The sequence below is a fragment of the Lithobates pipiens genome, unplaced genomic scaffold (assembly GCF_037356315.1).
Source record: "Lithobates pipiens isolate NorthernLeopardFrog02 unplaced genomic scaffold, aLitPip1_a1.2 Scaffold_16, whole genome shotgun sequence".
Classification (NCBI taxonomy): domain Eukaryota; kingdom Metazoa; phylum Chordata; class Amphibia; order Anura; family Ranidae; genus Lithobates; species Lithobates pipiens.
The window spans coordinates 596,845,522-596,860,116 of NW_027507748.1; the positions used below are offsets into that span (position 1 = coordinate 596,845,522).

The following is a 14,595-nucleotide window of genomic DNA, read 5'->3' on the forward strand; positions in this document are numbered from 1 at the left end:
AAAAGACACATCTCATTTCTCAACCACCTATTACACTTCTGTAGGCCCTAGAACACCAGGACAATGACCCCATTTTGGAAAGCAAACACCAACGTATAATCTATGAGGCATAATAAGTCTTTTTTTGAATGGTTCATTTTTTCCAGAAGTTTTTCATACATTCTGCTACACTTCCTGAGTATGGCGATACCACATATGTGAGACTTTTACAGTCTGTCCACATACCGAGGCCCAACATCGTAGTACCACCTTCAGACATTCTAGGAGCATAAATTACACATCTCATTTCATTCCTACCTATCACACTGTAGAAGGTCCTTGAGCAACAGGACAGCGGAATTATCCACAAAATGACCCCATTTTGGAAAGCAAACACCCAACGTATATTTTATGAGGCATGGGCTGCAGATAGCTACTCAGATTGCACGGTTACAGGTACTCAGGTACTCTGATGGCCTAGGGACAGGTACGGGTAGACAGACAGGTACTCAGATGAACTATAACAGGTACTCGGTTATTCAGAAGAACTGTGACAGGTACTCGGGTACTCAGATGAAGTCACGGCTGATCACGTGGTAAACAGCCATGCCCAATGGCTATTCGCCCCCCTCGGTGGCGAGCGTGTCTCCGTGACACGCCGCCACCGAAGGTACAAGGCTGCGTGCACACAATCGCACGCATGCCCTATTTAATAGGACGGACATCATATGATGCCCGCCCAGAACAAGAGCTGTGCTGCCTGCCTGTCATATGACGGCCGGCAAGCGCGGTCATGCAACGCTGCTCCCAAATAAAATTATGTAATTTTTTTCACACAAATAAAGCTTTCTTTTGGTTGTATTTGATCACCACTTTATTTTTTGCGCTATAAAGAAAAAAAAATGAAATTTTTGGGAAAAAAAATCGATTTTTTTTACGGTTTAAATAAATAAATAAAATTAAATCAGATTTCTTCATGAACTTTGAAAAACGTTTTGACGTCTACAAACGATATGATATATTTATCAATTTATTTATACAAAACTCCATCCCAGTCTTACTCCGTAGGGTTCAATATTGAGTTGGCCAACCCTTTGCAGCTATAACAGCTTCAACTGTTCTGGGAAGGCTGTCCACAAGGTTTAGGAGTGTGTCTATGGGAATGTTTGACCATTCTTCAAGAAGCTCATTTGTGAGGTCACAAGGCTTCACTTCCTGATTACCTTACCGAAGATGGCGACGGTGGCACCAGAGAGCCGAGTGACAGATCGGCTTCGGGTGCCGACATCGCGGGTGCGCTGGACAGGTAAGTGTCCTTATTTTAAAAGTCAGCAGCTGCCGTATTTGTAGCTGCTGACTTTTAAAATAAAAAAAATTCCTGTACCTTTCTGTGATACCATAACCCTGCCATGTCTGTCAGTGCCCCAAGGCAAGGAATCCAGACAGCCATATATCACAGTTAAAGACCTTAAAGCGACAATAAACTTTGGTTTAACCATTTGACCTTCGGAAGATTTACTTCCTTCATCACCGGGCATTTTTTTGAGATATGGCACTGCGCTACTTTAACTGACAATTGCACACTGTAGCCAAATAAAAAGGTGGCATTTGGTCACCTCTGCGTGTTTTATTTTTTGCGCTATAAACAAAAAAAGCACAACATTTTGACAAAACAAACAAACAAACATTTTCTAACTTTTTGCTATAAAACACATCCAAAAAACAAAACAAAAAAACAAAACAAAAAAAAATAAAAAAATAAAAAATATCTAATTTCTTCAACAATTTAGGCCAATATGTATTCTACTACATATTTTTGTTAAAAAATAAATCCCAACAAGCCTATATTGATTGTAATTAATATAACTTTTGCGCAAACCAATCTAATCTATGGGATATTCTTATTCTTTTTTTTTTTTACTAGTAATGGCGGCAATCAGCGACTTATAGCAGTACTGCAATATTGCGGTGGACATTCTGACATGGACAGACATTTTGTGGACCAGTGAAACCAATACAGTGATCAGTGCTAAGAAATATGCATGGTCACTGTACTAATGACACTGGCTGAAAAGGGGTCATCAGGGGCGATCAAAGGGTTAACTGTGTGCCTTGCCTGTGTACTGTAGGGGAGGTGCCTTTAACAGGGGAAGGCATGGATCCATGACCCTGCTTTGCAGCAACACAGGATCCATGCCTTCCCTCCTGACACAATGGCAATCTGCTTTGTTTACATAGGCAGATCGCTGTTCTACTTCTCTACTGAGCTAACGGCGGGTGTCGGTGGACATCAAGTCTGCGATATCCGCCAATCAGCTCCTGCTGTGTATAATCACAGTGGGAGTTAACCATTGGCCGTGCACATTCACGCACCCTACATGGAAGAGCTGGATCACATATATATTTGTGATCCGGCACAGAGGTGCCACCATGTAACAGTAAAACTACTTTTTTTCCCCCTGACCTGCAAAGTAAAGGCATACTATTTTGTGAAACTTATCGGAAAACAAAGCCCTTGTTGGCACCGCTGGAGGGCGCATCCCTGTTCACCCATCTTCCTTTCGGGTCAGCGGACTCCGGCTGTGTGACAGGCCAGAGCCGCATGATGTCACTCCCGCGCACGCACGTGGGAGCGGGTGTTCACGGCATGGGGCTCTGAAGAAATGGCATGGGTGCACGTTACTTCGGAGAACATGTACCGATGACGTCATCGGAGGCATATACAGTAAACCTCTCGTAAACTGTGCACATTCAGGAGAGGTTTACAGTACCTATTGGTAAGCCTTATTATAAGCTTACCTATAGGTACAAACAAGCAATCGATAGAAGTTTACTTCCACTGCCTTAAAAAAAATAAAAAAATATTATAATATATATATATATATATATATATATATATATATATATATATATATATATATATATATATATATATATATATATATATATGTTGCAAGCGTGTATCCTTATTCCTGACTTCCTGTTAGAGGGTGGCTACGTTGGTTCTCCATGGCCCACTTTATGTAGCAAAGTAATCACTCTCTCTTGCTTGCTCCTAGGATGGACTAAGGGCTTTGTAGTGTGCATAAAGCAGTGCACAGGTTGTGGGTGGGATTGGGGTTCAGCAGCTCATGAAGGACATTACAAAGAGGCAGAAACACATTATGAATGAGAACTCAAATACTAGTCTGCAATGGCTAGTGCGGTCCTGAACATACCCAAAAGCCTTAAATCACAGGTACGATTTTGTTGTAGTTAATCAACACTTTAGTTTCCTGTAACTAAAAAGCAAAGAACAGACTCAGGTTAGTAGCTTTACCTTTAGCTTGTTTCCTCAGCAATAGAGGATTTCTACCAGTCTGTTTACAACCTTTTTGACAAAGTAAACCAAGCCGTGCCTGCGCAGCTCGGTGTACAATGCTGGTATCTGCAGGGAACAAACTCCTGTACACAAGCACAGTAGTTATATCATCCCGGCACAGCCAAACAAGATTGCCAATAATCCTGAACCCCAGAAGAAGACCAAGCAAAAAGATTTCAGCATTGGTAAGGGAACTCACAGGTGACACTTTTTTTTTTTTTTTTTTTTGGAATTCCATAACAACTTATAATTTCTGTCATTAAAAACATACAATTCTAGACAATAACAGGAAATAATGTAATTTAATGCTGGGGATATTCTGAGTATTGGATTTATAGAATGCTAATATATTACATGTAATCAAATTGGATAGTAGTTGTTAAAATATTAAAGATGACCTGTCAGGATCAAGCTTTGAAAGCTGCCGCTGCTGACAGAGCTGGAGGAAAAGTCGGCACTGGGGATAACATTAACTAGCGGTCGGGGCGGACTGACAACTCATGGGGCCCCTGGGCAATAGGAGATTATGGGGCCCCCAGGCAATCAGAGATTATGGGGCCCACACAGTAGACACACACATATTATACAATCACACAGTATACACAAACATGTTTCTATTGGCTGAGAAGGTACTGGAGAGGTGGGGCAGCTATAATTTCAGGATTTATAGACCAAAATGATGTCAGTAAGGGACATTTCAGAGACAGATGTTTTTTTTTTTTGTTTTTTTTTTACATTTTTACATACTGTCCCTGGTTTTACTGAGGCTGGCAACCCTGATGGGGCCCCCTAGTGGCATGGGGCCCTCAGGCAGTGCCCGAGTGGCCCAATGGCCAGTCCACCCCTGCTAGTGGTCTTCCTTTATTGAAATAACATGAATGGCATGGAGGCGCTCAGCTACGAGGAAAGATTAGAAGAACTGAATTCTGTTCACTCTTGATAAGAGGAGATTAAGGGGGGATATGATCAACATATACATAAGTGGTCCATATAGTGAACTTAGTGTGGAGTTATTCACTTTAAGGTCATCACAGAGGACAAGGGGGCATTCTATGTCTAGAGCAAAAGAGATTTTAATCTCCGAATACGGAAAGGTTTCTTCACAGTAAGAGTTGTGAAAATGTGGAATAGACTCCCTCAACTCAGTAGATTGTTTAAAAAGGCCTGGATTCTTTCCTAAACATATAATATAACTGGATATGAACATTTATAGGTAAAGTTGATCCAGGGAATATCCAATTGCATCTCGGAAGGTATCAGAAAGGAATTTTTTCCCCTGCTGGAGCAAATTGGATCATGCTTTGCTTCTTTTTTTTTGCCTTCCTCTAGATAAACTGTGGGTATAGGATTGTGTATATGGGATTGTATTTTTTTTCTCCCTTTTATTGGTTGAACTAGATGGACTGTCTTTTTTCAACCACACTGTGTAAATATGCATAACAGCTGTAAAAACAGCCAACGCATTTTGGCCGTCAGGCCTTAATCATGGTCATGTTATTTCAATAAAGGAAGACTGCTAGTTGATGTTATCCTGAGTGCTGACTGTTCCTCCAATGATTCATGACAGAGGCATCGACAGCCTGACAGTCTGAGCAACAGATGGAACTGGGAATTTGGAGAACTGCTGACAGAGCTGCCTTCCCTGTGGTCATCATCTTTATCCTTACCTCACTACTTAGTGAGTTACTGACCTAGAAGAAGATGGAAGGCAGTAAAGTGTAGACACTGGATATACCCATGCTTGTTCCAAGCCAGAAGGATAAGGATGACAGTGTGGGATTATATACCTTCAGAAACAGGTCCGTAAAATCTCCCATACTGCTGTCATGAATGGTTCCTTTTGATAACCCCAACCAAAGCATCATAACCATGTTGGGGTCTGTTAATCCTTTAAAAACAAAAAACAAATCAGGTTTCGAGGTGCTGAGTCGATGGTATCACACACCTGCCAAGCTTCATAAGATGTTCCCTGATGGCTCGGACTTACGCTGGAGGTGTGGGGAGGAGACTGGTTCCCTTCTCCATATCTTCTGGTTGTGCAGTCACCTGTAGTCATATTGGACAGACATATCGCATAACCCAACAATTCACGGACTACAATCTACAATCTACTGAGAGATCTTGTACTTTTCCCTTCTGCGTCACCACTGTTTTTCCGGTAGGGCCTACAGGCACTTTATCCTACCACTAGGATTTCCCCTCTTTTGGAAACAGACACGGGCACCATCTATAGCCGTTTGGTTGAAAAAAAAGTGAAGGAAATGAATGAGCTGGAGGACCTGGTGTCCACGGAAAGAGGCCTTCAGGAAAAAATGCTAAAAAAAAAAAAAAATGGTTCTACTGGCACAAATTTGTTTACTCTGAAGATTACAGGGCACCGCTGACTTGAATTATCCAAGCTGGAAGCAGCACTGCTGGGTCTTTCCTGTTCTGGGCGGGATGAATGAGTGGTTCCCTAATTTCTTTGCCCTGTTCCTTTCCTTACCCCCCTCTTTTTTTTTTGTCTTGTTTCAGTGACTTTTTTTCTTTTTGGCGCTCTTTCAGGTGCTTATCTGGTTTTTAAAACCATCAATGCTCCCTGCTGAAACCATTGCCTGTGGATTTGAACTCCACATCCTTGCCGCTCTTACAGTAAAGGACCCTCTACCTAGTTTAAGGTTAGACCTCTTTTCGTCTAATCTTATGTAGCGGATGACATTTTGGACAAAATGTCACTCATGTGTAAATTTAGTTTTTGCCTCAGAATCATAGGGGTTCTGAGGGTTAATTAGGTAGGTTGACCTTGGCATCAGTTTGGCTGGGCTGTGTTGGAAGTTCTGCTTGGTGATGCGTACAGTGAAGTGCACATTACAAGTCAGAACCAGGTCTGGTTGGACGTTTTGGGTATGAGCCTTCTCGGAACAAATCAGTGGGTGTGCCAGGCCTCGCTGAGGAGTCTGGGAAGGGGCACTCAAGATGTGGAGGTCACGTGTTAGGCAGAGTTCGTGAGGCCCGTGTGGTCTGTTCTGGTTCCAGGACCGGGGTAGCCCCGCGAGGGGTCCCGGTTACGGGGTGTTAGACATCCCGCAACATGCTTCTGTTGGTTACCCCCTATGGACCCGCCTGTTCCCGAGTCTTGGAACCGGCTGGTCGGAGGTGCAGTAACTGAGGGAGGATTCAAGGTGTCCATGTGTGCTCTTGGCTTGGAGGGGCACCCCAGCTCGTGAAAGTGACCGGGGGAGGACTCTTTGGAGGAGGGCCGGCAAGTGGCATCCTAAGAAGTGCCTGGTTTCTGAGTTGAGAAAGACATTGACAAATCCACACTTTTTCCAGTACTGTCAAGGAGACAGAGAACGTTGCAGGTACTGAAGAAAAAAGGTTCCTGTCCATTTCCAGTTATAGCTTGTACACGTTCAGAGGTTTTGACAAGTTCCGGATCAATGAGCTGATTGCCATGGTCTCTGGCTAGAGTTCTGTTCAGCCGTGAGGTACCCAGCTGCGAGTGGCTACCAGGGCCCTACCGTGCGGTTGGCGAGACTGGCGCCCACCAGGGGTGCAGGTCGAGGGGGGGCGCTGTCTCTCAGTCACTTGTTGTTAGGCCAGGCTTCAGCACAGCAGCGGTGGTGGGCTGGCGGCGCCACCAAGCACTGCTGCTGCTTGCTACTACTGTCTACTGGCACTGCCGCTAATAGGGGGGCGGGGGGAGTCTCGGTCTCCCTCCTGAGTCGCTTCAGCTGCTGGAGGGAGAGGGAGGAGAGGGATATACATCATGTGGCACTGGCACAGCGCTGCGAGTGGGCGGCGCCGGGCACACTGCACTGACCCTCCTCCTGTTCAGGCCACATAGCCTACACACACACTATAGGTCAGCAGGTCAGCTGAGCTCCCCCCCAGCGCTGCCTGTTTTTTCTGCAACAGGGGGCATTGCACACCACAGAGCACAGACAGGCACTTGTGCGAACTGCCCAGCCCAGGGGGTCCTAGGTAGGTCAGGTGTACGTACAACTTTCTGAGCAGGCAGTACGGTCATACAGGGGGTCTTTCCATACCGGCTGGTCCCTGCCTTGATGGTGTCCTGTGGGGTTGTATTTGGAATTTTGGATGAAAAGCTTTAAGCTACAGTGTGATCCCCATCTCCTTGTCCTTCCTGAGGTAACATGGCTTGTTGTAAAGTTCGCTATTTATTATTTTTCCAGTATTATGGAAGTATTATGGCAGTGGATGGAAACCCTAATAAATGACATTATGTTTGCCAAAGCACTCTGTTATAAACAGTTCCCACATTTTGTTCTTTGTTTATTTTTTAACCACTTGCTTACTGGGCACTTAAACTCCCCTCCTATCCAGACCAATTTTCAGCGCTGACGCACTTTGAATGACAATTACGCGGACATACAACACTGTACCCAAATGAAATTATTTAGCATTTTTTCCCCCCCAAATAAAGTTTTATTTTGGTGGTATTTGACCACCAGTTTTTGTTAAAAAAAATATAGAAAAAAAACAGAATTTTACGGGTAATTTTTGTCCATCATTGATGTATGCTGATGAGGCTGCACTGATGCGCATCGATGGGTGGCAGTGATGGGCACTGATTGGTTACACTGATAGGTGGCACTCGTGGGCACTTTCAGGGTGCAATTATGAGGCATAATTGCCTCTTCCGTTTCGGGACCGATGTCCCTTTAAGATAAGCCGGTGATCACCGAGCTTTTGTTTTGATCATGTGATCATCTGTCATTGTCTGACAGCTGATCACATGGTAAGGGGCCGGGACTGGATCGATGATCCCCCGATCGATGATCCCCCGAGTCTCAGTGACTCGGTGATCACAGCGCGCTCCGCACGCGCCCTGAGCGTGCACAGGGGAGGCCATCCTATGATGGCCTCCCGGGAATTCACATCCACGCTGTGGCCTTCATTCGGCCATAGCGCGGATGTCAGGTGGTTAAACTTTCTGCTGCTGATCTCCTGCAGCCTCTTTGTTTGCACACATTACAGCAATGACTGCATGGCCTGCCTCAGGGTCTAGTTTTCCCCAAGATGACAAGGGGTGGGGGGTGGGCATGTCTGTGCAATCAGTGTTGGCACATAGCTGCTTATTATCTCTGCTGAAAACAGAACTTGGAACATGGAGGAGAGGGAATTCAGCTTGTTCAGTTAGGCCCCTTTCACACTACGGGTGTCGGCGGTAAAGCAGTGCTATTTTTAGTGCCACTTTACTGTTGTTTTAGCGGCGGTATTTCAAAAGTCAAAACAACTGAAAAGTGACTGTATATTCTAAACATTATCTTTAATGGATATGCAGACAATTTAAAATGAAAGGAAATTGATGTAAAAAAATAAATAAATAAATAAAAAACACGACTGAAATTTGAAATCTTTAATGAAGGGGGGGGGGGGGGGGCGGCGCCGATACAGATTCTCGCAAAGGGTGCTGGAGACCCTAGGTATACCTCTGGTGGCTACTCTCTGGGTGGTGTTAGAGACTTTATCATGTCTGCAGTTCAAGGTGCCTGAGTTCTTCACCCTTGCCCTCTGTTCCTATACGAGACTGTGTTATTTGGATGTTACCCCTGCAAAATAAAACCTTTCAAAAGGACTTTATTGGTGTCAGCGTCCAAGTCGTTGGTTATCAACCCTGGGAACCCCTAAACGTGGAACAACAAGCCAAGCTGAGGTAACCGATAAGCCCAATAAGTCAAGACCGCCCTACAAAGGGTTATGGCCGCTACACTTAATGAGTGGCCACGTGTCTTATTAAACTCCCTTCCACGGAACAGTATTATCACTATTGTGGGGTCACCAGTACGGTATTTGTAAATTAAAATGATATCCCCTCTCAAGCGTCTCTTCTCCAGAGAGGATAAGTAAAGTTCTCGTAACCTTTCTTCATATTCAATATCATCCAGACCCTTTATTAGTATTGTTGCCCTTCTCTGTATTCACTCCATTTCCAGTACATCCCTCCTGAGGACTAGTGTCCAGAACTGGACAACATACTCCAGGTGAGGCCGGACCAGAGTCTTGTGGAGTGGGAGAGTTATCACTTTATCTCTGGAGTTAATCCCCTTTTTAATGCATGCCAATATTGTATTTGCTTTGTTAGCAGCAGCTTGGCATTGCATGCCATTGCTGAGCCTATCATCTACTAGGACCCCCAGGTCCTTTTCCATCCTAGATTCCCCCGAGGTTCTCTCCCCAGCGAGTAGATTGCATTCTAATTTTTGCCATACAAATAGTGAAGCAAAGAGGACTGTAACGATTAGTGTTAGGAACTGGTAAAGACTGTTGTCATAGGAGACAGCAATCCTGCACGTGCAGATGTGGCACCTTGCTGGGGGCCTTTCCCTGAACGGCTGTCCTCCTATTGAAGTCTGAGTTTGCTAAATTAAATTGCAACTGCCTAAGGGTGTCCTGGCCCTAACCCTCTTACCCTCTCAAAATATAAAACGCCTTTTACAACCAAGAGGTGTCTGCCGCCCAATAACTTTATCCACCTTGCACCCACTATGCCTCACAAACCACCACATACAGAAGGATGTCAGCTATCTTTGGTCCTGAGGGTCCTCATTAGACTGGAGGAGGTTAAAGACTTTTCTACAAATGTTAAAAAGGGAATTAAAGTTAAAAAAAAAAAAAAATAATAATAATAAAAATAAAAGCATGCCGTCCGCAATTCTTCAGCATTGCAGGGATCTGCAAGCTTATTGTGCAAAACAATGCGGAAATTGGTGGATATGCAAAGCATTATGACTGCTGATTATATGCTATGGGTCACTGTACTTTGCACCTCATTCTGCAAGCTATAATTTACTTGCAGGAAGTTTTCAACTGATTGTTCAGTTCTATATCTCAGTTCATGTGCTGTACAACAGAATGTGCCCCATAACCTACCTGTATATAAAAAATAAAAACAACAAAACAAAAAAGTGGCCCACCATACAAATACATTTATTGCTAGCATGGGAAAGGTGCACATGGGAAGGACAACACTAAAATTCCCCAACACTCCATTCAAACAGCCAGCATAAAAAGCCTGAAAAAAGTAATCTGGTTACTTAGGCAATTGATCAGACATTGACCGCACATGTTCTGCACGTTACTTTATGCCTATGCCTCTGTTCTTGGATGCATCTCTTATGCCCTGTACACACGGTTGGAAATTCAGATGGAAAAGGACCGATCGGATTATGTTGTCGCAAAATCCGATCGTGTGTGGGCTCTATCGGACTTTTTCCATCTGAAATTCCGACGGAAAAAGTTTGAGCGCTGAATCTCAAATTTTCCATCAACAAAGTCCGATCAGACTTTTCCCGATCGTTTGTAGAGAATTCCGACGGACAAAGTGCCACGCATGCTCAAATTAAATTACGAGACCAAAGCTATTGGCTACTAGCCTCTACATAGTCCCGTCGTACGTAATGAATGTCACCTCGTTTCGAATGATCGGATTTTCCGACAACTTGGTTCAACCGTGTATGGAACACCAGTTTTGGACAAAATCCGTCGGAAACAAAAAAATCTGACGGATTTTGTGGTTGGAATGTCCGACCGTGCGTACAAGGCATAACAGTTTTAATTATGACCCCACGTTTAATATAGAAACTTGTATTATTCTGCTGTTGTGTGAAATAAGATCCTTAAATAACAAAAAAGCCTTAAAAAAAAAAGGTTTAACAATTATCTTTCATACAGAGGCTTTTGTTGCACGCATTCAATTTTAAAAATACATGTAAAGTGAACCTTCGGTGTCAAGATCCCTCTGCAAAGTGCAGTCACCTACCTGGAATATATTCAGAATATAACCGTGTGTACACTAAAGGAAGGCTTACTTTAAAAAAAAAAAAAAAAAAAAAGACCCGAGGTTGGGGCTACCTATAATTTTTTATTCAAATGTTAAAAGTTTAATTACATTTTATATTTTGACTAGGTCCACTGAGTGAATTTTTGCATTGTTATAAACGTTAAATGGAAATAAACTTACAATTCTTAATGATTTTAGGATTTCCACCCCCAAAAAAATAATTAATAAACCACGTACTTAGCCCCGGGATTAGTATAATTTAATTCTTCGCTCCTTTGCTCCTATGGCTAATTCTCTTTGGACAAAAATCCTAGACCTCTTAACACGAATGTCAATCATTACATGTGCAGTCTGTCAATTCCTACTTTACAATTGGTGAAAGCCCTTCTTCCCCTTTGTTGTTGAAAGAGAACCCACCACCACCTCCCTTTCTGACTCACCTCCCTTAGGGGATTTCTTCTTAAGATGATGGGTCAGAGGAGGTCTCACCAAACTTCTGACGTCTGGGTCATCCTTAAACTTCTTTTTCTGGATCTCTTCGAACCACTCTCCAGACACGGCGTGCAGCCATTTCACATCTCGCTTGGAGGTCTCGAGTTTGCTGAAAAGACAGAAGAGGGTTTGTCTAGCAACTGCTCTCTGTCTGAGTTTTCCTCCCAATGCTGCATGTTTATTAGAATAATTAGACATTCTGCAGACGCGAAAGACACAAACCTGTTGGACCAGATGTTTTGTAACGTCACTGGCACAGCTCGTGAAGGTGACACTCCTGTTGGACGAGGACGATTGCAGATGTTGCAGGGGACAGGGATGTCACATAACACGGGTGATGCTAGTTAGGTGATCCATGGGGGAGTGTAGACAACTGGGAATATGTACACCGGGACGTACAGGTTAGCGCGAGGCACATCTGTCACTGTGGCAGATTATTTCAACTTTGTGTAATGTTTACAGCACAGATTGAGAAATCAGTTTGGTCATTGCCAATGCCAAAACAGATTTCTAAGGCTCTTTGCTGCTGATTGGGAGTATTGAGGCTCAAATACAATATTATACTGGGGGAATACCCAAAATTAAAAGGACTACTCAGATAAACACTGGGTGTTAGAATCAGGTTTTTTTTTTCAGCAGTAACGCGGGGGAAAACAGTTCCGACATCTCCAGAACTGATGCTATGTAATGGCATGGGGTGCGCTGGAGTGTCAATTGATGCTGGCTACTGGGTAAGCTATTGATGCTGGATGGGATCCATTTTTGCAGAGGAAGGGAGTCTATTGTTGCTGGGGAGGCCTTCTGTTGCTTGTGGGGATCTATTTTTGCTGGGGGGGGGTCAATCATTGCTGGGAGGGATCTACTGTTGAGGGAGGGGCCTTTGTCGCTGGCTGCTGGAAGGTCTATTGTTGCTGGTGGGGGATCTATTGTTGCGGGGGTCAATCATTGCTGGGAGGGATCTACTGTCGAGGGAGGGGCCTTTGTCGCTGGCTGCTGGAAGGTCTATTGTTGCTGGGGGTGGGTCTTCTGTTGCAGGGGGGTCAATCATTGCTGGGAGGGATCTACTGTTGAGGGATGGGTTCAATATTTGTGGCTGCTGGAAGGTCTATTGATGCTGGCTGTTAGGAGTCCATTGTTGCTGTGATGAATCTATTGTCTCCGAGTTTCCATTGTTGCTAGATCTATTTTACTGCCTTTCTTGTGATCAACAAATTACATACAAAATACTTCGCACTACAAAATGATACTTGGTTCTGCATTCAATAAAAAGGGGTTGTACTGGGAGATGGGTAAGGGGTAGAACTAAGGCATGGTGCTCGGAGCGGGGTAGAGGCAGAGTCAAGGGGTGACTCAGAAGGGAGGAGTTGCGGCACCCATTCTCCCGAATAAAAAAATCCCTGGTTAGAATAAAGAGATTTGTGGAGTTATGCTAAAAAGAAGGATTATGTATTAAAATTGTTTAAGAAACCCTTTGCATCCCTTTTGTAAAAAAATAAAATATTATATTTTAAACAGAAAAAAGCCATTGCCACCAAATCTGAAAAAAAACATTTACTAATTTGATTGCAGCAAACTAAAATGTGATGGTTGTCATGAACAAAAACATTTTATGCAGTTCAAAAAATACACATTTTTTATTTTTATTTTTAATAAAAAATAAAACATGCAGGGCTTTACCCACAGCTGTGTGTGAAATAGCAATGGCTGTGATCCCTAAACAAACGGAACGAATCCATTAGCGTAAAGAAAGTGAATGCCAGACGTCTGCACTTAGCCGTCAAGCTCTATTCAGTCACCACTTTGTGGGTGTGTTCACCATGACAGTCCCACGTGAATGCCCAGACTGTGAGCGAAACGCAGAGTATGAGCTGTCTGCACACAAATGAGTTTTCTGAGGTTTTCAGCAAAAGTACTTTATGCTTTGTCTTTCAGAAATGAGCTCTTCTAGCACACCCAGGAAAGATGTCTTTGTGGTTAATATGTTGTTGCTTAGTACTGTGCTAATCATATTTTCTCTGCTATCAGACACAGGTAGAATGTGTAGTAGACCATACCATTGTTTTAGCTGGATACTGATGAGTTGCATCTCACAGCTCCTTTTCTGTACTGGGGACTATAGCCGGCTATACCTGAATCAAATTTCAGCGGTGACTGTCCGAACTTCGATCTGTGTATGGACAGGCTGATTGTACCCAACCAGCCTGTCGGATTATTACTGCTGGTGGCTATAGCTGCTAGAAGTAAACATTGTGTTCTCGTGACGGGAAGGTTCCCTGTGCTGCCCCCCACTGGCAAAACACAATAGCGCTGCAAGGGCACAGACTGTGGTGTTGGTGGATTTTCTTTCCTTCTACCCAGCAGTGGAATTTTTACCGCCCTTTGACCACTCCCCCTCAAGCTGTAAAGCCAGAGAACAGGGTTGTACACATGATGCTTTGCTTTATGGTGTAGCTGTAGCAAAGCCCCGGGCCACTTTAGGCCTAATGGTGACCTCCAGAGTCAGGGATAGCTCACATCCTTCTGTGTAGAGTGGGTTACAATGTATGGTGGGTGTAATGCAAGATAAAACAGTGGGCTCCAGACACTTTTAAAATGCAAAAAGAGATGTATTGTCTCTTGAACTGAACTGAGAGAGAGGGTTAGGGCCAGGACACACTTAGGTAAATGCAATGTCAATTGGCAGATTCCGAGACTGTATGTATGTATGTATGTATGCATGCATGTATGTGCATGCATTATATTATGTATAGGTCAAGGTGTGTTGATCTATGTAATTTGTAAGCTGCAGTCTTACTGTACACTTGTTAATATGCAATGCATTCTTGTTTATTATTTGCAGATGTTTTTCTGCATGTTCTGCAACAAATCGCATATATCCCTGATGAAGAGAAAGTAGGTTTTGTAAATCTTGAAACGCGTCGGGTACTTCTGTGCTCACCATTAGCTCAACAGATTCTGTGCGATTATTGTCTCTACA

At 43.6% G+C, this 14,595-nt stretch overlaps 1 protein-coding gene across 1 annotated transcript in view; it reads right to left on the reverse strand.

Annotated features, from left to right (window-relative positions):
• Window positions 1-14,595, reverse strand: part of EXPH5 (exophilin 5) — a 146,400-nt gene that overhangs the window by 41,147 nt on the left and 90,658 nt on the right. Inside the window, exon 2 of the mRNA XM_077483963.1 lies at window positions 11,567-11,727. Coding sequence (XP_077340089.1) covers window positions 11,567-11,727 — 161 coding nt within the window. The remainder of the gene's footprint in view (window positions 1-11,566; window positions 11,728-14,595) is intronic.